The sequence below is a fragment of the Podarcis raffonei genome, chromosome 2, assembly GCF_027172205.1.
Source record: "Podarcis raffonei isolate rPodRaf1 chromosome 2, rPodRaf1.pri, whole genome shotgun sequence".
In the NCBI taxonomy this organism is placed as follows: Eukaryota; Metazoa; Chordata; class Lepidosauria; order Squamata; family Lacertidae; genus Podarcis; species Podarcis raffonei.
The window spans coordinates 43,122,412-43,145,044 of NC_070603.1; the positions used below are offsets into that span (position 1 = coordinate 43,122,412).

At 44.5% G+C, this 22,633-nt stretch overlaps 2 protein-coding genes across 9 annotated transcripts in view; both read left to right on the top strand.

Annotated features, from left to right (window-relative positions):
• BRD4 (bromodomain containing 4) overlaps nucleotides 1–9,309 on the top strand; it is an 82,556-nt gene extending 73,247 nt beyond the window's left edge. For 6 of the 7 annotated variants that reach the window (XM_053376248.1, XM_053376254.1, XM_053376253.1 and 3 more), the window contains 6 exons: nucleotides 1,147–1,259; nucleotides 1,444–1,600; nucleotides 1,757–1,884; nucleotides 2,067–2,278; nucleotides 2,617–2,875; nucleotides 4,439–9,309. In XM_053376248.1, coding sequence (XP_053232223.1) covers nucleotides 1,147–1,259; nucleotides 1,444–1,600; nucleotides 1,757–1,884; nucleotides 2,067–2,278; nucleotides 2,617–2,875; nucleotides 4,439–4,507 — 938 coding nt within the window. In that variant the 3' untranslated portion in view covers nucleotides 4,508–9,309. Of the gene's footprint in view, nucleotides 1–1,146; nucleotides 1,260–1,439; nucleotides 1,601–1,756; nucleotides 1,885–2,066; nucleotides 2,279–2,616; nucleotides 2,876–4,438 lie in introns of those variants that run through there. The other variant, XM_053376255.1, reaches the window with a different exon arrangement.
• A 6,565-nt stretch (nucleotides 9,310–15,874) lies between these two features.
• LOC128407645 (epoxide hydrolase 3-like) lies at nucleotides 15,875–21,947 on the top strand. 2 transcript variants are annotated; one of them, XM_053376262.1, is made up of 8 exons: nucleotides 15,875–16,115; nucleotides 16,902–17,163; nucleotides 17,528–17,613; nucleotides 18,494–18,669; nucleotides 18,904–19,032; nucleotides 19,630–19,733; nucleotides 20,935–21,074; nucleotides 21,506–21,947. In XM_053376262.1, the coding sequence occupies exons 2-8, from the start codon at nucleotides 16,921–16,923 to the stop codon at nucleotides 21,723–21,725; spliced, it is 1,098 nt and encodes a 365-aa protein (XP_053232237.1). In that variant the 5' UTR covers nucleotides 15,875–16,115; nucleotides 16,902–16,920; the 3' UTR covers nucleotides 21,726–21,947. The 2 variants fall into 2 exon arrangements, with proteins under 2 accessions (XP_053232237.1, XP_053232238.1); XM_053376263.1 differs by having other exon boundaries at nucleotides 15,875–15,972.
• Nucleotides 21,948–22,633: the final 686 nt, after the last annotated feature.

The window sequence follows — 22,633 nt, forward strand, 5'->3', positions numbered from 1 at the left end:
CTTCACTTCTTCCTCTTCATAGCTAACATTCATTGAGCACTTATGTGCTGTATATAATATTAACTCTTCCTAAGGAGCTTGCAGTGTACAATAAACAGACAAAACTGAGATGGAAGAAGGGTAAAAGTCAAGTATTAACTCATTTGTAGTTTGGATGGGAAAGGACAGAGTCACATAGTGATGGAGGACTAGGTAAGTGAAGTCTGGGTGGCTTTGCAAAGGCTTTGCTAAAATAAAATAGTTTTGAACAGGGGTCGGCAATGTTTTTTGAGGCCAGGCTGGTCCACTCCCTGGCAGACCTCTCCGTGGGCCAGGGCATGCGCACCCGGGCGTGCACTCAAGCTATTTCCAGTGCTCCTCTGTCCCGGAGGTGCACCGGAAATAGCGTGTATGCACGCATACGGGCGCTCCTCCGGGTGAGGACACACTATTTCTGGCGCACTTCTGGGACGGAGGAGCGTCTGTGTGCATGCACACACGCAATTTTCGGCACTTTTCTGGAAGTCGGTCTCCAAGGCAAAAAAAATGGTGCCGCGGGGGGGGGGGAGGGGAGCACAGAATCCCCACGCTGATCCACGGAACGGCTGTGGGCTGGTTCCAGGAAGCTCATGGGCCAGAACCTCCCCATGGGCCTTAGGTTGCTGACCTCTGGTCTTGAACAATTGAAAGGCATCAAGGAAGGTAATTTAATTGATTGGCAGATACTGATCAAGGCATAGGTAGCCTGCAGAAGTCACTGACAGGAACTGGGGGTGGGGGAGAGAGTGGAGATAGGGAACTTTAAAAGTGAAAAATAGCATTTTGAAGCTTTTGTGAAACACATTCAGAATCCACATACATAAGTTATGGCTAGACCACATAATGGTGCAGACAATGAAAGATCAACCTCTAGTTTGCACATTGCTTCATTGAGCTTATTCCTGCAAGTATGCAGCAAGACACACCCATTCTCCATTCATTGATGAGCATATGATAATCTGAACAAATAGCTAATAATTTAGTAAAGGTGTTCCCCAACCCCAGTTGTAACACGTTCTGGTCAGAACTTCTACTGCAGATCATTGGCCCATTATCTCAGAACTTTCGGTTAATGGCTCTGACTGAACTGTGATAAGAAGCTGACGGACTGGTGCTGAATTGTTACAGGTCATTTGAGAGAAGCACCTTCTCCTCTCATGATGCATTCCCCACAGATGCCACAGTTCCAGGGGCTGCAACATCAGTCTCCACCGCAACCAAATGTCCAGCCAAAAAAACAGGTAAAGACATAGTGTGAATGTAAAGGACTTTCCAGAATTCAGTTTGCACATGAACCTTGAAAACGTTATCAAGGTGAGAAAACAGGTATTTGCCAAACACTTGTAGTGCAAGATGGGGTGGGCTTACACAGGGAAAGCTACGTTAGGAAATTGTGATTGACATGCGTTTGTCCTGCTGTGACAGGAACTGAGAGCCGCATCTGTGGTTCAGTCACAGCCTATGGTAAAAGAAGAAAAGATGCAATCCCCAGTCATCCGAAATGAGACTTTCAGCCCAGCCTTGCGGCAGGATCCTCCCAAACACCCAGAGAGCATAAAGCCACCTACACATATCCAACAACGTGAGTGACAATTGAAATCTGTTTATCTAGTGTGATTTTCATTGTAGATTTGTCCACATAAAAGAGGAAAGGCTAAATTTCTCACATTGATCCATGATCAATCCTTCTATAGTGCCAACCAGGAACAGGTTTTTTCAATGATTATTGTTGTTTCAGGAACAGAGATGAAGCCAGTGGACAGTGGGCGGCCTGTTATAAGACCCCCAGAGCAAAATCCACCACCTGGAGTCCAGGACAAAGAGAGACTGAAGCAGGAACCAAAAACACCAGTTGCCCCTAAAAAGGTAACAGTCCCATTATCAGCAAGTGTCTCTAAAAGTGAATCAAGACTATTATAACTATCCTTGGAAAATGTGATTTTAGCGATCTGGGCTGAATTGCTGACACTCCTGCTAGGCATTGTTTCTTAGTGGAACAGAGAATTATAGTTATAAGCTGTAATGTACTTCTTCTTTTTCCTCCTCAGGATTTGAAATTAAAGAATATGGGCTCCTGGGCAAGCTTAGTGCAGAAGCACCCCACTGCACCATCCTCTACAGTGAAATCCAGCAGCGACAGCTTTGAGCACTTCAAGAGGGCAGCCCGGGAAAAGGAGGAGCGTGAGAAGGCTTTGAAGGCTCAGGCAGAACAAGCAGAAAAGGAGAAGGAGCGGCAGAGACGGGAGCAAGAGAGAATGAGGTGAGAGGAGCCTGTACTGCTAATCCATTCACCTGCAAGTAAGGAGCAAGCACATGCTTCATTGTGTTCATATAATTTTATGATCATAGGTGCTGTAATTTGGCATAGGTGTGCTAGGACTTGTTTTTGCTATGCCAACCTGCTGTAGGCAGGTTGAAGTCAAGCTATAGCAGAAATCCTATACCCCCATTGTTTTGTATTTTCACGGTTAACAAGCTGTCGAGCAGTGCCTTCAAATCAGCATGTTATTCCTGGACACTGTTAGTACCTTCCCAGATGCTAAGGAAAAGATGCAAAAAGTAGCCTATGGTTTTAATGGTACTTTTGGTCTTGGGCAGGAGTCGTGAAGAGGAGGATACTCTGGAGCAAGCTCGTCGAGTTCATGAAGAAGTCCGACGGCGCCAGGAGCAGCCACCACAGCATCATCAACCACCACCACCACCACAGCAGCAGCAACAGCAACAGCAGCAGCAAGTGTCAGCAGCAGCCTCTGCTCCCCAAGCACAGAGCTCTCAGCCGCAGGCTTCTCAGTCCATGCTGGACCAACAGAGAGAGATGCTCAGAAAACGAGAGCAGGAACGAAGGCGCAGGGAGGCAGTAAGTGAGGGAGAAAGGGATTATTGGGGTTTGAATGAGGAGCTATTTCGACAACAAGCTAAACAACAGAGGCTCACTTTGCTGGTATAATTTTTAATTTGCTCACTACGTGCCAGAGATCCTCAGTCTTTTTCACAGGATTCTCACATTAAGCTTACAATCCTGTGTACATGTACCTATGTGTTAAGTCCCACTGAGTTGTGGAACTTCTGAGTAAAGTAAACATGTTTAGGGTTGTGACTGTAAATCAGTAATTAAATTATGAAACAGAAAATGTTTGGATCCTAAAAAAGATTGAAGAAAGGAAATATTATTTCCTTTAGGCAAAGAAAACATTTGTGAAACAGAATGCATAGCCCGGGGGGGGGGGTGTCCCCTCCTAGAAATAGTTAAGTTCCATATTCATTGACAAAGCTCTCAGATTTCCCTCTCTCTAAATTTCTACATTTTTCTTTTCTCTGTTTCTTACTGACCTTTTTAATATACCCTTTTCATGGAAGTTCCCAGAGTCTGCATTCTACAAGTGTACAGATACTGTCCACACATGGTCATTGCTCCATATGCACATAATGCTAAATCATGGTTTGTAGTAATGGCCTCAACAAATGCTGAGTTATCTCACAGATGAAAAAACAAGACATGTCTTGTTTCTTGAAAGCTTGGTTTATTTTCTAAACGCCACTCTTGCCTTCTGCCTTTGTAGCTTGATGAGCATCTGGAGTGCAGTGGCCTAACAAACCAGAGCTAAGCAGGGTTGTTGGGTTTGGACATAACCCCTATCTGTAGTTAAAACAAGACATATTCATAAGCCAACAACAACTTATGGTTTCACACTGTGGGTGGCATTAAGTTTTTCTCAAAGTAGACCCATTGAAATTAATAGGCCTAATTTAGCCATGTTAATTAATTTTAGTGAGTCTACTCAGAGTAAAACCTAGTTGAGTACCACCTTGTGGTTTGGGTTTGTATATTCAAGCTATAGTTAGACTAACCAAACTATGGCTTGGTGTTATGTGTGAACCAGGCCACTGAGGTTTAATAAGATTTGTCTTCAACACAAGGGAGGCCTTTATTCCACCTAACCTTTCATACACACAACTTTCTCTTCTTAGGGCCAAGCCATAGGTGTCTACTTTGAAGTTAAATTATACTTCCTTCTTGTCCCACTTTCGCATCCTTCATTCTCTCTCTCCCTCTCCCATACAAACACACATTTCTCAGCATCATGTTCCCTGACACTGTCACTCTATCCTGTTTCTTTTATAAGGCAGTGGTGTAATAGATAACAGAAAAGAAAGCACCATCTGCCTGAGCCCTTTTAATGTTGTCTGGCATGATTTCCTTAGAGCTGCCAAACATACTGTGCTATTCACTAGGTTTTCTGGAGTCAAGAACTCAGCCTGCCCCTTTATGGAAGAGACAGTGTGCCTGGCCAAGCAGGCCAGTGATTGCCACTGCCTGGTGGGTTCTGCAGCAGAAAGCCCCCTTTTCTACTGGATGGCTATCTGAATATAACCTTTCCTGCAAACCTGGGTGACTGTTGCCTTCTCTCTTCTTTTCCAGATGGCAGCTACTATCGACATGAATTTCCAGAGTGATTTGTTGGCAATATTTGAAGAGAATCTTTTCTAATAGCGCCTGGTTTTCTTTGCCTGACTTCTTAATTTCCTGGCAAATCTTTGACTCTCCATAGTGTTGTTGGCGGCTGGGAGGAGAGCATTCCTGCAGCCTTTCTGCATGTGTGACAGATGCGGCCTCAGAAGGATCAGCAGAGTCTGCCTTACAATGTGATTTTCTTCCCCACCCCGCCTCACTGAAGAAAGAAAGACCAAGACAAGCCAACTCTGTACTAGGTTTGAGTCGGTGGACATGCAGTTACTGGGAAGGGTGCCCCTGATCACTTGATATTCTCTATGCCAAACTTACTTGCAGTATATCCAGGACTTAATGCTGTTCACCCCTTTTCTATTCTTAAGAGTTCTGAGTTACAGAATGTCTTTGACTCTACAATGCTGTGTGCTGGCAGCACAAGACACTCTGCATTGAGAGGCTGTGTACAAGAAGACATACAAGCTGTTTCCGAGTCCTGTCATCACTGGCTTTGCCTTTAACTAAACTTCCCACAAGCCTGTAGCTGGGAGCCATTCTCTGTAAGTGTTCGCTTGTGAAAAAGGGAATAATTTAGCGGAGGTGTCAAGTGTACCTGGCGATTTGAGTGAGGTTTCTGTTTTTAGCATTGTGTGGAGGTCCAGGAATCTGAGCTAGACTACCAACCAAAGTCAGTTTCTTTCAATCTGTTTATTTTCCTCCAGACAAATTGGCACTGCTCAGCTCTTGAGTGGGTATTCTTGTCTCTTCATTATGGATTGGAGTGGGGAAAACATTAGCACCAGGGGTATCTCCCACCCTGTCAATAGTGTTTGACTGTGGCTGTATTGTATAGTGAATATAGTTGGCATATATTTGTTTGAGTTTTATTGGTGAGCCCACCAAACTCTGTAAAGACACTGCTTATATTTTGCTCAGTTCCAAACTTTTCATCTATATTTTTAACTGTAATACCAGAAAGATACATTTTGGGTTTTAAATGTCATGGAGTCTGTTAAATTAGTTTTTATACAGCAAAGGAGCAGCTCCAAGGAGGGAGTGGGAGTGGACTTGGATCAGCAGGAAGGCCTGCTCCTCTTGCCTTCAGTTGGATTCTCTCACACACTAGCAGTGATCGTTTTCCCAGCACCTTTAGTGTGTTTTTTTCCATTTTACTCTTTGAATTGTTCCAAGTTTATGTGCCATAAATACCCACTATACAGTACAATACTGGTGTGTCAGTATTGGCCAATCTCTGGAGTAATTAATTGGTTTTACTTTAATACGGTGAATATGCATTTGGTCTGTACTGATCATGGAATAAACTCATCTCTTTTTTTTAAAAGTTGGTGTCGTACTGACATTTCTTTTAAATCCTGCTTGTGATGAAATTACTTAAGGGGGCAAAGCTGCAAAAGGACAGCTTGCCCTCTCACCTGTCTTGCTCCAGCAGAGAAGGGAATTCTCCGGCCACAATTAGCAGGGTTTCTGTCTTGTCACAAACCTGGGAAAAGCTTTCCCTGGGAGCAATCCTGAAGCAACAGAATTCCATACAAACTGTAGGAAGACAAAGTATCAAGCAGTTGGTGCCTTCTCAGAAGAGACTTACCCAGAAGGCATCTTACCCCATGGCTGGTTTCATGCTGTAGAACTAAACCAAAAGTTGGAAAAGACCATGCAGGGATTGCTCTCAGTTACTTCCTCTTCCTGCAGTGGACAAATCTTAGCAAATGTATGATGTAGCTTCTAGCAGTGAAAATTGGCCCACTTCAGTTGCAATGAGAAAGAGGCAAGGTTTGTCTGCTTATGGACATTGGTCCTCCAAGCCTTGGACAAGTCCCATGTTGTCAGTGAAATACTTTCTTTTAAATTTGGCTGCCTGAAAAGTGCTTAGGTTTGGTGCATTTGGACTGGCTGCAGCTGACCCCTTGAGGATCCAGTGAAAGGAGAGGAAGGAATAGATGGTTCACCTTTCTGTACTCTTCCTCCAAACAAGTGTTCTTGGAGGAACTCCTGGCCCCAGTATTTGACAGTGTAGAGCTTGTGTTGATACCTCTCTTGACAAAATGTGACTGTTCTGACAGAAACTGTCCTGAGTCTGGGTCAGTGGGGTTGGGCTATTGAACACTGTTATTCAGTGTACTTATTCCTGGCAGCTCAGGCCCTCCCTGGCTAGCTGCTGTAGAGGATGCTATCACTTTGCGTGAACACCTCAAACCAACCTCACTTCTGCGCGTTCAGCCAAAGACATCCCTATTTTCCCATATGACAGAAGTTTTGAAAGACAGTTTGCATAATTTGCCATCATCTCTTCACTCATATGAGATGCATTGCCCAACTAGATTATAACTGGCCAAATGGGAGATAAACTCAGCCTTGTATTATATAATATGTATGTTGTGAAAAGGGTGGTGTCCAAAATGACATAAATATAGGTAGCAACTTATGCTGGGCTACCTTCATGTCTCCAGACCTGGAAAAGACTGTACTACCCTTACTCCTCATGTGATTTTCCATAGTGTATTGGGAGGAGTGGGAAAGGCGATACCTAAGGTAGCTCTCAACTGCCTCTGATTAGTATTGCCCTTGCATCTTTTGGTCCTTTTCAGCATCAATCTCAGGTCTTTTTGCAACAGGTGTGTATTGTGGCCTGCTGCACAGCTCCAATACCAGGCTATAGGCTGCCACTGTCAGATGGCATGGCAGACCATGTGTCACCCATTCCCAGCCTAACTTTGGACTTGGCCTTTCAATGAGCAATTAAATCTCTATGCCCTTAGTTGTCAGAGGTGCATGGAGCAGTAGCCATGTACTGAAGGGAACAGACTGAATTTAGGGGCCAGTGATTCTTTGGTATTCTTGTGAGCTGTTGGTCTTCACACTGAATTTTTACCTAAAGGTGCCTTTTTAACTCTACATCATTAGAAGATCTCCAAGCTTTTCTGTGTAGAGTACCAGACAGTTGGGTACTTTGAGGGAGTGAAGGGGTGTCTAAAGAAGAGATGCTCCCAAGATAGCCTCTGTGAAGGCTATTTGAGTATTACCTTGCTGAAAGAATGTGCAAGTAGGTGTTGGTCAAGCTTTCTGCCACCATGAGTTGCTTAAAGCAAGCAAAATGTTGTCTGTGTTCTCCTTCTTTCTGGTAGTTGCCAGTCTTGAGAAGGCCAAGGGGGTGTTTGCACTTCCATCTCCAAGCCCAGCAGATCTGTATTAGGAGTGGGCTAGACTTCTGGCCAATAATTGCCCTTAGCTTTAAAATGCAACTGTGTAGTCCAAAGGATGCTGGGTTTCTGAGGACTGTGCACTGGCCTGGGGGGGTCACTGTATGCTTGGGAACGTGTAGCTGTTCATTTTTTGGACCAACATAAAGGTAGTCACAGCACGCTGGATTGTACACAAAACTAGCTTCCACCCTTTAACTGCTGGTGTGTGAGCATTATTACTTCAGAATGAACGAGATGTTGAATCTCTCACTCACGCAGATTCTTTGTGAAGGTTTAATTGATGGATTAGCCCTTGGTTTTAAATTGTATCCCAGAAATTGTCAGGGAAAGGGGGCTCATGTTACTGTGGCTACGGCTCAGAATTAAGCAGAAAGAGCCCCTTGCATCCCCTCCTCTTCCCTGTGCCACTGGCGCATCCTATTTACCACAAGTTCATTAACTGGCCTTAATCTTCTCTTCTTGGCTCTTTTTGTGCAGATCTTTGATGGGGAAGTAGGAACTTTGGCTTCCCTTCTGAACGTTGTTCTGATCTTTTCATTTCCATTGCCAGTCCTTTCTCACAGTATTCCTTGCCCCCATGTCTCCCCCACCCCCACTTGCCCTTTTTACGAAGCACTTTGGATGATCATCTCCCTCCTTTAATTTTAAGCTCAGGGTTTTTGGGGTACTTTTAGTGCACATCCGCTGTAAGAGTTGATCACAGATGAGCTCACATCCACTGTAAGAGTTGGTCACACATGAGCTCATCACAATTGTACATAATAAAATCGCACCATACTGACAAAAATAAAGGCATAACAAAATGGAGATGCTGGAACTTCTACCAAGAGAGCACCCTCGGCTGTAAAATTTTAAAAATATATAATTTATATGTATGCAAAGAACAACACCCCTTGTATCTAGTCAGTAGTGAGGTTAGTCCTTTTTTAATGTTAACCCCTCTTTTTGCATTTGACATTTGCCAAACCTTGTCGGTAGTTGAGAGTTCCAAGTAGTGATAGAGTTTTTTAGATTGGTGGCTTACTCAGCTGTCTCGTTCTTCTTCCTCACTCTCCTCCCCTCCTTTCTATCTTTTGCAAACTTCTTGAAATGTTTACAGGCTTGCACCTATCTACTTTAATTTTTTAAAAGCTGTACTTGGTATTTTATTTTTACACATTTCTGAATGATGAACATAGGGTGATATCGTTAGTTGGGACATGATTCTTTTTTTTCTGCCAAAGGTATTTTTTGCTATTCTTGTGTTTTATTTTTCTGTTTTTACAAAATGTTTGTGTTTATAATTTGGTTGTCATTCAGACTGAGACATATTTAATTTCCCTTTCTTCCCCCAACCCCATGTATGATTTTAACAATTACAGACATTAGATGTAGGAGTCTAGCCTAAATGATGTAATCTTGTTTATTTTTTCCCCTTCTTCAGTCTTGTACAAATGAATAAGAGAAATGTACAATCCCACTGTACTTAATGCACGGAACGCTTGGCAAATAATTATGTCAGTGAATTTGAAACTTGTATTAAACACTTTAGACATTTGTAGAAGGGAATTCATAGAATTTTCACTTATATACTAAAGGTTTTTTGTGCAGTTCTCATTGCAAAAAATAAACATTTGTACTGAAGATATGAAGTACACTTTTTTTCTTTGATCTTTTGCTCTTGTACAGGAAGACTTGGCAAAGGCTACACTGAATGTTGGGTCCCAGCTCATCAACTGGTTTCCCTCACAGTTCAAATTTCAGTTGCATGTTGTACAAGCTCAGTTCTCTGAAAGCCGTCCCCAGTACAGAAATTGCCACTGCAATTAGTTTTATAATAATATTTCAAATCTACCCCATACCAAATGCTGAAATATCAGCACTGCAACCTATATATGCTCTGATGAATAAACTAATTTGTTCTGTATTTAATAATTTTATAATTTCATGATGTTTTAATTATGTTATTGTTTTTTATAAGTTGATGGTATATAAATGCTTATTTTAAAAAATTTAAGTCTGCCCCATACCAAATGTTGAAATATCAGGACTGCAACCCATTAAAATAGGAGACCACAGTCAAAATCCAAAGCTGCCCGACAGTACTAGAAACAGGATGTTTTGTTTATTTATTTATATTAAATTTGTATAGATCTCAGGGCTGTTCACAGCATAAAAATACAAGATTAAAGCACAAAATATATAATAAAAATAAGCACAAAACCAAAAGACCAGTAACCTCTGTTCCTCCTGCCCAACACATTTTAAAGGGTATAGGATGTCTATTAGCCCAAGGCCTGGTTGAAGAGGAATGTATTCGCTAGGCAGCTAAAGGTGGATAATGACGGCGCCAGCTGGACCTTCCTGGAGAGAGCACACCACAAATGGAGATCCACTGCAGAAAATGCTCCTTCTGTTGTTGCCACCCTTTCATGGAGGAAGCGCATGAAGAAGGGCTCATATGATGACTGCAGTTTCCAGGTCAATTCATATGGCGAGAGGTGATCCTTGAGATATTGCAGTCCTGAGCCATTAAAGGCTTTATAGGTCAAAACCAGCACTTTGAATTGGGCCTGGAAGCTAATTGGCAGCTAGTGAAGTCAGGTCAGGATCGGTGTAATATACTCAAACTGGCTTGGCCCCATGAGCAACCTGGCCACTGAATTCTGCACCAACTGAAGTTTCCAAACTGACTTCAAAGGCAGCCCTACATATAATGCATGTCAGTAATCTAACCTAGAAGTAGACCACAGAAGTTAGGCTATCCCTGCCCAGATAGGGGCCCAGCTGGGCCACCAGCTGAAGCTGATGAAAAGCACCCCATGCCACTGAGGCCACTTCAGCCTCAAGTGACAGCAAAGGATCAAGAAGTACCCACCCCCCAAGCTACTGTTGTAACCCCATCAACAGCAGACAACCTCCCATCCACCCAGTCTAAAGAACCGCTTCAGTCTTACCTGGATTGAACTGCAATTTGTTAGTTCTCATCCAGTTAATTACCAAGGCAAGACAACATTCCAGCACATCCACTGCCATACCTGTAGATGTAAAGGAAAAGTAGAGCTGAGTTGTCAGCATATTGCTGACAACATACTCCAAACTTCTGCATAACCCCACTCAGCAGTTTCATGTAAATGTTAAGCATAGGGGGTAAAAGCAAATCCTGAGGAACCCCACACTGAAGGCTCCATGGTGCAAAAAAACCACACTCAAGCATTATCCTCTGGAAATGTCCAAGTAGGACTGGAACCACTGCAAAACAGTGCCACCCATCCTTAATTTGGACAGCCGCTCCAGAAGGATGCCATGGTTGATGGTATTGAAAGCTGCTGAGAAGTTGAAGAGAATTAACAGGGACACATTTCCCATCTCCTGACAAGAGATCCTCAAACTGGGCAACCAAAGCAGTGTCTGTGCCAATCTATGGCCTAAACCCTCCTTGAAACAGATCTAGAAAATCAAGTTTCCTCCAAGAGCACCTGAGTATGATCCGCAACCACCCACTCAAGAACCTTGCTCATGAAAGGGAAGTTAGCAACTGGCTGGTAGTTGTTAGATTTTCTGAACTGAAGGAGGGTTTCATGCTTTTTACTACAAATAGTTTTGTATGTAGTATAGGCAGCAGCCCACAATACTGGCAGCAGCTGCAGTGGAGTGCTATTCCCATGGCTGCCCGCTACTGCCAATTTCTTCACGATTTGTGAAGACAGTTGGCGTTGCTGAGGGGGAAGAGCAAAGCACCATCCTGCCTTTCCCCTAGAAGGGAGAGGGCGTGGTTGCCTACCCTAGGTGAGCTTCTGCTGCAATTGCTGATTCCCCACTCCACCAGACCTTGCTTGTGCGGCAGAGTCCCAGTATGCCGATGAGCTTGCTTTTTATGGGTTTATGTATGACAGCAGACGGGGTACCTCTCCTCAATCCTGGAAGGTGAACATACTTCAAAACTCTTCTGACAGGAGTCGGAAATTAAAGCTGACATTGAAACAAACACATGAGCTGATTTTCACACACACACACACACACACACACACACACACACACACACACAATTAATACCAATTTTCATTATTATTACCATAGGGTACACACAATGATACAATTCTGTTCATAGTGGTGGAATGATTATACCTCATATAATCAAATGGGTTATTGACAGTCTCACTTACTAGAGGGTATTGTTAAATTTCTATAACATCCATTTGAAGATCACAGGACAGTTTACAATATAAAACCACAGAAATGCATACCATAATAACAAACAAAACCAATAACCCCACACACATAGTTTAAGAGGCCATAGCTTGTTATTTATAAGTATACAAACAAGCACATTATTATTCATATCAGATGCACATCAGTATCGGTTTGCATATAGTAGTGGGGGGGGGGCGTTTCTAGAAAGAGGTGGTGAAACTTGCTGAGCATCCACCCAAATTCGTTGAGCTGAAAGGCTGCCAGAATGCACCTAAGAGGTTCTGCTGAGTTCCAGCTTTAAAAAAAGCCCTGGTATTATATACCCGTTCCTAGTAATGGCAAGCTCTGGAAATGTTCCCATGTACCACAAGTAATTACAGTGGTACCTCGGGTTACATATGCTTCAGGTTACATACGCTTCAGGTTACACACTCCGCTAAGCCAGAAATAGTGCTTCAGGATAAGAACAGAAATCGGGCTCCAGCTGCAGCAGGAGGCCCCATTAGCTAAAGTGGTGCTTCAGGTTAAGAACAGTTTCAGGTTAAGAACGGACCTCCGGAACGAATTAAGTACTTAACCTGAGATACCAGTGTATTGCCAATAAGTCTGTAATCCTTAATTGAGGATACATTCATTATAGCTGCTAATAACGCGAGTGACATGTTCTTAGCCACACTAGCAGCAATATTCATCTTAAGCCTATAGATGGCACATTTGTGTTCATTCGTGCACACCAAGGAAGGTATCAGCTGGCATGGAGGAAGTACAAGAGACATGTGGGATGTGGGTGGAAACACAGTTCAATGAGATTGGGCACGCTCAGTGGCCACAGAATGCTGTTTTAAGTTTGGGAATAAGAACACATGGAGGGATGATGGATAAGCGTACCCTGGAAGACAGCACTCCATACTGCAACATTTTGTTGCAGATATAATAAGCAACTTTGTTTTATTATTGAATTGTCCAAAGTGCTGAAGAGCTGGTTTTAATGGTGACACCTAGGACTATTCCTAGAGCTGCATGCATCCCTAACACAACTGCGCAGTCTTGTGTTTCTTACCTGTTTTGCACTGGGAGCTGAGTATTCTCCTGGGGAAACTGACATCTGAAGCTGTCATCTGAAGGGTGAAACAAATAGGTAAGGTCAGGCATATAAGCAGCAGGATGGCCTAGGCCTGCAACTTAACTTCTGAGCAGATGGATGTCTCAGTAATCAGGATTTTGACCACGTTTTATCAAATGTCTACTTTCTACAACATGTTGCAAGTATTTGAACAATTGTGATACCCCAGTGGCAGGCCCATGCAGAGCTTGTCTGAAGCCTGGGAAGTGTTTTGTCAGAATAAAGTTATAAACTCAAACAAAAAAGCAGCCGGTCCATGGAGGCCCCCTCCCGCCAACTTAGTCCTCTGAGTCCCAGGGCAAGTATACCTAGCTGCCCACCCACTTTTGCAGGAACATGCCACTGAAAGAGGGAGTCCCCATTTTCTGACGAATTTCAGTCCCCAAGATTGCGTGGGAATAGCTCAGTAATGTAAGGGTTCACTTAATGCCACCCATTTAGTTGGATAATTATGGTGCGGTTGGTACCAATCATTGAAACAAATAGTTCTTATACGAGGGAGGTGCAGTGAGTGAAGCCCTGTGGTTTCTGATGGTATTGAGGCCAGAGCCAGATGTAAAACACTGGTTTCTGCCATGTACAAGGATGGAATTCAACTTTTAAAAGCTTTCTGTTCACCAATGATGTATAGCTGAAAGCACTTTGGGGAGGGGAAGCAATAACTCAGCTTTGTCCCTTGCTCTTTTTTTACAACAGGAAATCTGGGGAAGCAATGTGTGTTTGGGGGGGAATAGCTTGAACACATTCCTTTTTAAACATTAATTTTGTATTCTTTTTCTCTTTAATATATTGTTAGTGCTGGCTCTTGACATTTTTGCTTCTGTTTTTAATTCAATAATTTGTTATATATATTTTCAGATTTCTCCCTTCCGAGTAAAATTGTTTTTTGGGATTACATGCATACCACGTAGCAGGACTCCAGTTTATGGGCAATTTCACAACCTTCATGAGCTGGTGATGTCCAAATCAACTTACCTAACAAGCAATACTATTTACATATGAGCTAAGCAGAGGATTCCGTTTCCTCCACCCATTTTAGCATGTGACGCGTAATGCGTCCTGAGAATGAGGATGTGCATCCTGATATTTTCACCAGCTATCATTGCTGAACTTAACTCTTGAAAAGCCCACAAGCACAGCATGACCATGACAGAACTCTGCTGCTGTTATCAAGGAACTAGTATTCAGAGGTAGACTGAAGGTAGCTACCATGACCTTGATAACCCTACCCTCCAGGAATTATCTAATCCCATTTTAAGGTAAAGGTAAAGGGACCCCTGACCATTAGGTCCAGTCGTGACCGACTCTGCGGTTGTGGCGTTCATCTCGCTTTATTGGCCAAGGGAGCCAGCGTACAGCTTCCGGGTCATGTGGCCAGCATGACTAAACTGCTTCTGGTGAACCAGAGCAGCACACGGAACCAGAGCAGCACACCGTTTACCTTCCCGCCGGAGTGGTACCTATTTATCTACTTGCACTTTGACGTGCTTTTGAACTGCTAGGTTGGCAGGAGCAGGGACCGAGCAACGGGAGCTCACCCCGTCATGGGGATTCGAACCGCCGACCTTCCGATTGGCAAGCCCTAGGCTCTGTGGTTTAATCCACAACGCCACCTGCGTCCCTTAATCCCATTTTAAAGCTGTCTAAATTGGTGGCTATCACCATTTCCTGTGGTAGCAACTTCCGCATTTACTATGCATTGTGTTAAGTACTTTTGAGTCTCCCACCATTTAACAGGTTATAGCGTTATATGAAGGAAAAACCGTCCCTATTGTCCCTTTCTCTACACCATGCATAATTTTATATACTTTATTATATTCCCCCTCCCCAGGTGCTTTCCCCATAAGCTATAAAGCCCCAAATGAGTAGGACCAAGCATTTTACACCTATTGTAAAACATTCAGCTAGTTGGGAATGAATGTTTTGTTTAATATCAAACTACATTCTTGTATTATGTTCTGTTACTAATAATACGCTTCGGCCCCAATCCACCTGTGGTGGTATGTGGGTGGTTACTTTTAACTCGCCCAGGTTGAATTCCTGTCTTTTCCTGTTTATATCCCAAAGTACACCTGCCAGGATGCACCTATGCTGACGTGCTTTAATCTCCTTTACCATTAATTTTAATTATGTTTAAATGTTTTAATTGCTTTGTTTTTATTGGTAATTTTAATATTTATGGCAAACCGTTTGGGGTAGATCTGTTAGATATATAAACAAAACTAAAGCAAACTTGCTCAGTCTCTGGGTCCAGGAGAGCTAAAAAAACTTAAATTTGGATCTGCTTGGAGTCTTAACAACGGGGTCGGTTACTCCGCTCCATAGGAACGACCATGGGTCGGGGCTGAGGTGGAACCATGGGCGTAGCCAGGATTTTTGTTGGGGGGGACAGGCTTTTGTTAGGGGGAGCAGAAACTCAGATCTGTATGGATTATGGGGGGCTTGGCTACACCCATGGTTTGAACCCGAGTGGGGCCCTTCAGCTAAATGAAAGAAAAGGCCATTTGTGCGTCGGGCGGGGTGCCACTTCCCCTCCTTGAATCCCTGCGAGGTTCCTGGGAGTTAAGCGGGCCTGAACAGATAGGGGTTTTCTTGAGGAAAAAGAATTCGGCCAATACCCGGCTCTCTCTTGCCAGCCACCATGCTAGAAACGGAGTCTCCTTCGGGCGAGGTCAGGGCCCTCTCGGCGGGCGCGGAGTCGAAGCGGCGCCCTGAGCTCCGCCAGGCGAGCGGGGAGCTGCCGGCAGCAACAACAACCGCCTCTCAATTCCCGAGCGGGCCTTGCCCTCGTGGTCGCTCTCACGGGGCGGAGCTCTGCGCCCGACGCTGCGTTGAGGAGAGCTCGAGGCCCCGAGGCGTGAGGTACTCCAACTCCTTCGCCTTCCCCGCCCCCGGCTGCAGAGCTTCTTCCCACTAGCGCAGAGATAGCGGCCTTGGCAGGGGGGAGGAGCTGGAGGGGCGGCTTTTTAAACGGAGGCAGGAGCGGCAAGGTGAGAGTGTAGGAAAGAGATCGATGGGGGAGCAGGCAGAGCTACTTACGGGGCTCACCTTTTCGGGGAGCTGAATTCGAGGCACCGTCTACCAAAGGGTTGTTTGGCGCCAGAATTTGAGTGGCTTTCCTCACTTACTGCAGGTAGGAAAAGTGGCAAGACGGGTTAGGATTAGCACTCTTCTGACTGGGCAGGAGGAATTGCATGGGCTCCGCCGTCTGAGTCAGCGGGGCGACCATCGGACGTGGGTTTGGGGAAGATTGCCGACGAGAGACTTTCTGTGGAATTTCCATGGAAACGGCCTCCTAGCCTTTGGCCCCAGGGCAGGACTCCGTTTGTAACAAGCCTGGCAGGAAGATAAGATAGCGACCTCTCTTATCCAGCCTTGCTGGAAGGAGGCGCTATCGTTAACTAGGTCTACTCAGAAGGAAGTCCTGTTGATTTCATTTGGGTTGGCCCCCAGGTATATGGGGTTAGGATTGCAGGCTTAGTGCACTTCGTTTTTTGTGCCAGGGATTCCCCCCGCCCTCCCCGCTATGCCACCTGTAGCTTTTGTGCGAGATTCTGCCCTGCTCATTATAGGTCGCATCCCGAGAGATATTTTGCATCTTGTTGCTTCGAAGGGAAGAACTTGATTTCTGACTTCGACCTAGTAATGGCTGTCTAGGCACCCTGCACCGTCATTGAAACTTGAATACTGTTTTGTTAGTTACTTAAACTGCTACAGGTCATGCGTGTGTTTGAGTGTGTGGCCTAAAGGCATTCTCAAAAGCATCTAAAAAAAGAATCCTCCTATAAGAAACTACCTTATACCAAATCAAGCCATTGATTGGCATCTTGTCCCAATTGGAGATGTCAGGCATTGAACCTGAGACCTTTGACATACAAAGCATGTTATCTACTCCTGAGCTGTGGCCTCTCTCTTGCAGCACCGGACAACAGGAGGGGATGGCATCTCTCACACATTTCTTACTGGTCCCCACACGCCTGATGCTGAAGGTCTTTAATGTTATGTCCCGGCTGTCTATGTATAGTGCCGGTTCCCTTGCTGCTGTCTTCTACTGTTGGTGGGCCCTATGGCAGGTGGTGTCTAAGGGCCCTTTCCAGGTGCTCCGCAAGAAGAGGCGGGGGACTCCACCAAGATGCCTCACTGATGCCTTGCATGGGGAGCATGGCTTTGTCACAGTAAAAGTGAGTACGGTGGCAGGAAAGTGGAGGGGGGAGGCCATAGTTAGGTGCTCACAGACAGCAGCTGAAGCAGAATATGAAGGCAGGATTCTGGGCCGCTGGTGTATTTGATAGACTGGGAGTAACATAGGAAACAGCCTATTGCCAGGTCAAACTATTTGACCCTCTATCCTGATATTTTCAATGGTGACCGACAGCTGTTCTTCAAAGTCTTAGGGGCAAAGAGTGTTTCTCATCAGCTGCCTCTTAACAGGAGATGTCACAGATTGTGAACCTGTCACTCTGTGCATGCAAAACTCCGAGCTATTGTCACTGAGCTCTTGTCTGTGTGTAACTGTCCTATTTCTCTGTCCTTTGGGGGCTCAAGAACTCAGGGCTGCGTCTCCACTATGTTGCTGCTGGCGAGGAAGGAGCCCAGCTGATGCTTTTCTTGCATGGATTTCCCCAGAACTGGTAAGTGTCGCTGTGCTGTGTGGTAGTTGGAAGAAGTGCAGTGTCTGGAGCTGATATCAATTTACTGCAGGTGTGGCTCATGCAGGAAGTCAGCCCACAGATCTGTCAGCCAATGTGTTAGAGGAGTTTACTGCAAAGTTAAGGAGAAGGTATTGAACAGAAGGATTAACTTCTCTAAGGAAATGACCTAGAGGAGATGATGTTACTCAGTTACATGCTATCAAGCTTCTATGATGCACAGTGAATGACCATCAGGTGTTCACCATTAGTATTGCTATTACCATGCCTTTCTTCCTGACAAGATTACAGGTGGCTTTCGGATTAAAAACAAGAATAGCTAAAAGCATAGAAAAAAACTATCATTAAAAACAATTAAATCTTAATAGAATTAAAACTACAGTGGTACCTCGGGTTACATACGCTTCAGGTTACATATGCTTCAGGTTACAGACTCTGTTAACCCAGAAATAGTGCCTCAGGTTAAGAACTTTGCTTCAGGATGGGAACAGAAATTGTGCTCTGGCAGCGCAGCAGCAGCAGGAGGCCCCATTAGCTAAAGTGGTGCTTCAGGTTAAGAAGAGTTTCAGGTTAAGTACAGACCTCCGGAACGAATTAAGTACTTAACCTGAGCTACCACTGTATATACAGATATAAAATCTATTAAAAGCATACTAATAAGTACAATAAAAACACCACCAGTCCTTTCATTAAAAGAAGTCAATTCCCAAAAGCCTGATGGAACAGAAGAACAACAAGGGGGGGGGGAGCCATTATTCAAAACATATATATACAACAAATGGAGAGGCAAAAACTATAAAAGCTGCAGACCAGGGAAGCCCTCTCTGCTTAATCCCATTGTGATTTGGCTGTATTTCAACAGGTTTGCATGGCGCCATCAATTGCAGGAGTTTAAGCGGGCATTTAAGGTGGTAGCCCTCGATTTGCGGGGCTATGGCTCTTCCGACGCACCAGCTGGTTCTGAGCACTATCGGAGGGAAGCTCTGCTGGCAGATGTACATGGTGTCATTGAAGCTCTGAGCCCCAGTGAGAAGAATGGTGAGAGTGAAAATGGTTGTTTTGGAGGAAGGGTCCGGTTTGCCACTGCAGTGGCTTGGCTACTGGCAATGGGAGGAGAGGGCCATGCATTCAACATACTTCAGCTTTCAAGTGTTACATTGATGCTTAATGGGACCTCCTTGAAATGAATTGGTGTTCGGGTTGGGGAATTGTCAAGCAGGCTGATACTTGTCCACATTGTCTCTGTTCTGATGTCTTCTATTTCTCTTTTAGAGATTTCAAAGTGCATCCTGGTGGGGCATGACTGGGGTGGATCCATAGCTTCTGAGTTTGCTGCCTGTTACCCCAATTTGGTGGAAAAGCTTATTATTATGAATGCTGTTCAACCACATGTCTTAGCAGGTGAGGCTTGTCTATCAGGATTTGGTACTCACTACGATTGTGTGCAGCTTTTGGCATTCACTAATTCTAAGCAGGATTGGAAAAGGGAGGGAGGAGCCTGGATCTGCCAGGGACTAGTCCCTGCTGCACAGTTAAATGGTCACTGTGACTGCATTGCCCTTAGGATGCAGAGCCTGCATAAGCCATCACTGTTACACTATTTTGGAGGAAGAAGGGAGGTTGTCTGATCTATCCAAGTGCCTGACCACCAGCACACCAACACAGCTTATGATTAGATGGAGTACATTAAAAAACACAGCCACCCAGCTCCCCCCACCCCCACTGCTGGGACTGCAAGTTGATCCATATGTTAAAGGGAAATAGATGAGAGCAACCCCAGTTGAGCCCTCTACTTTATTTTGAAGATAGTTTTCTGGTTGTGGTGATTTTGTTTCTTTTTTTATAAAGTATTTTTATTTCAGTTATGCACAAAATAGATCCAAAAGCAAATAAAAAGAAAAAACAAAGGGCCATATATTGGTTCTCTTGATGAGTACCGGTAGTTCTGGTGATATTTAATGTGTGGCAGGGCAACTTATTTTCCCTTCCACCTTGCAGAATATTTTTCACGATATCCCACCCAGATGCTGCGATCCAACTACATGTTCCTGTTCCAGCTGCCAAAGCTGCCAGAGCTCCTGTGGTCCTTAGATGACTTCTATGTGAGTGCAGGGTGGGGAGTTTGCCTCACCATTCATGCCTTCTTGCATTAGGAATATAAATACAGCAAATCTCTTTTCCAAGCTGCCTGTGTAACTTTGTGAAGCCAGTCACTCTGCTGGTGACTGTTCATTCTCTTCGCTCAATGCTGAGCTACAAATCTCAAATGTGTTTCATGGGCATATCCCAAACCCTTCTGCCAGGCTGCTTTCTGCTCTGCATGAAGGGTGATTTTCTCTGCTTTGGTTTGGAAGAAGCATAACTCTGTCTCTTCTGCCCCCTCCACCACAGCCTCACTCCATATAGAGAGTGCCTCTTGTTCAAAGCTCACCTGTAATAAATTTGAAAGAGTGGTGGTACAGTTGTACCTTGGTTCTCAAATGCCTTGGTACTTGTATGTTTGGCTCCCGAACACAGAAAACCTGGAAATAAGTGTTCCAGTTTTCAAATGTTCTTTGGAACCCAAACTTCCAACGTGGCTTCTGCAGCTTCCGATTCAGTGCAGGAAGCTCCTGCAGCCAATCGGAAGCCGTGCCTTGGTTTTAGAACATTCAGAAGTCAAATGGGCTTCTGGAATGGATTACATTCTACAACCAAGGTAGAACTGTGTTTACGCTAAACAAGGGGCAGTCATAACCTATTCAGACATTGCATACTATGAACAAGTGGGATATGTGAGCAGGCACAAGTACATTTGTTTTGACACCCCCTCTGGATTATTTGGAGGGTGACAATCTGTGACAGGGAGGCTGCTCTTTATGTAGGCTCCTCTTGTGAGGTAGAGCCCTGGAAAATCTACATTGCATGGGAAGCCTACCTGAGTCAAGTAGAAAAGTCTCCCTGCTGCAGATGGTTACCCTCCAGCTTGTGGACATAGGATGGAGCTGGTGCATTTGTCTTCACTCGTGTGAAGATCAGTAGCAGATTACCTTTGTGTGGATAGTGGAGGCCGGCTGGGAAAAGCTTTAAAGACTACTGAGCTGATCAGATAAATACATATGGGCAGGGGTAGCTTTTTGTTTTTAAAAGGAAGCAACACTGCTTACTCCTTTGCCCTGCCCAAAGTGGTTTAAGCAAATATTTTTTACAAATCTTTTTAGTAGCGTGAGCTGCCTTTAGCTTATTGAGGAGACTGTATTGTACAGGACAATGAGGTGTGCATTTAATTAGCCTCTACATGCTGCTGTGTCTTTTTCTCTACAGCTAATCAAGTCTGTTATGACTAGCAAGAAGACGGGAGACCAGAATCATATGACAGAGGAGGAGTTGGAGGCTTACCTGTATGGCCTTTCGAAGGACAGGGGTCTAGAACCACCCATGAATTACTACAGGAACATGTCCACGTGAGAGCCCATTTATTCCCAGCTTTGATCATGGGTGGGATCGGCATTTTTTCGCAGAGGAAGAAACTGCTTGGCAGCAGTAGCCTTCTGGTCCTAATATTTGGAGGGCACCAAATTCTTTGTTGGATCATGTGGTGCGGAGGATCAAAACACTCTTCTTCCTCCAAAAATCTGTATTTAAATTTCAGAAAAGGGGAATGAGAAAATCTTGTGACCATTCTGAGATACTTTAATTTCTAAAAGAATGTTCATTTATAGAATTGGAGCTAAAGTGTGGGTGTGCTGCCTTTCCTGATTTATGTCATGGCTGCAGTGCATGAGCCTCCCTAGGGTGGAAAGTGACACAACTCTGATAAGTGGCACAAAATGGTGAACTGATTTCTGTTCAATGCCAATTTGCAGATTTCTTTTCTGTGTATCTTCTCCTACAGTTGGGTTCGTGCAAAGTGCAAGGATATTGTGGTGCCCACCCTGCTGATCTGGGGAGAAAAGGATGTATTCTTGGAAAAAGGGCTTGTCATACCCATGGAGCAGAAGGTGTGCAAGAACATCAAGGTGCAGCTCATCCCTGAAGCCGGCCACTGGGTCAGTGAGGAGCAACCTAAGAAAGTCAATCAACTGATGTGGGCTTTCCTCCTTCAGAGAAACTGAGACGGAATGAGGCAGTGACTGCTCTGTGTACTACAAGCATTCCTATCACCCAGCATGCAGGAAATTACAAGAACAGCCATTTGACTTGACACTGGAGATCTGGTCCTTCTCTGTGCCCACTGGAATGTTTCTACCCTATATTGGAACATGAGTTCCATACAGCTTTTAACTGGTTTCGTTCCGTTGCACTACAATAAAAAGGATTTGCTTCAGGGTTTATGATATGGGCTTCCTGATGGTGAAACTGCACAGCTGTTGCATTCAGCAGAAGGTCTTCCAGCTCCCTCTCCCCCGCCCCCCGCCTGTGGTATACAGGCATTAATACTCACAGAAGAGCACAGCTTTTCCTTCTATATTGTTTTTTTGTTGGGTGTGCCTTAGCACAGCAGAATCCGGAGCGAAGCTATGTTCCCTGTTGCTGTTTCACACCCATTTTCACTGGTATCTTACTGCCTTGGCAAACTACACAGGAAAGCGACCCTTGGCATGGATCACATTGAAATAAACGTTTTCAGCCTTCTTACTTCACTGTCTACCTGGAATGTGTTAATGACAAATTAGGAGGAAGCTGCTTCTTAACATTTGGTATTACCTGAGAACATGACTGTGCCTGAGAACATCTTGGTAACGCTTAAGGCAATTAGTTGGATGTCTTGAGAAGAGGCTTGAATTAATCCACTGCTCATGCCAAAGAGATGGTGCAGTGATTGATCTCATAGTGTGTGCCTCATCCTGCATGTGGTGGACTGGAGAAACGACAAGATGACCCCCAGTGGGTGTGTAAATATGTGCAAAAGGAACATATATAGGTGACTTATAGGAACACAGCTGGGTGGAAGCTTCACATCTGCCAGGACTAAAGCTAGTCATTGTTCTGGGAGAGAATGTCTGCTCGTGAAGCAGCCTCC

Excerpts from the sequence above, each read along its gene's own strand:
- LOC128407645 (XM_053376262.1), top strand. The coding sequence starts at position 16,921 with ATGGCATCTCTCACACATTTCTTACTGGTCCCCACACGCCTGATGCTG. Across the intron at positions 19,734-20,934 it reads GGTCCTTAGATGACTTCTAT|CTAATCAAGTCTGTTATGAC; the intron begins GTGAGTGCAGGG and ends TTTTCTCTACAG. Across the intron at positions 21,075-21,505 it reads TACTACAGGAACATGTCCAC|TTGGGTTCGTGCAAAGTGCA; the intron begins GTGAGAGCCCAT and ends CTTCTCCTACAG.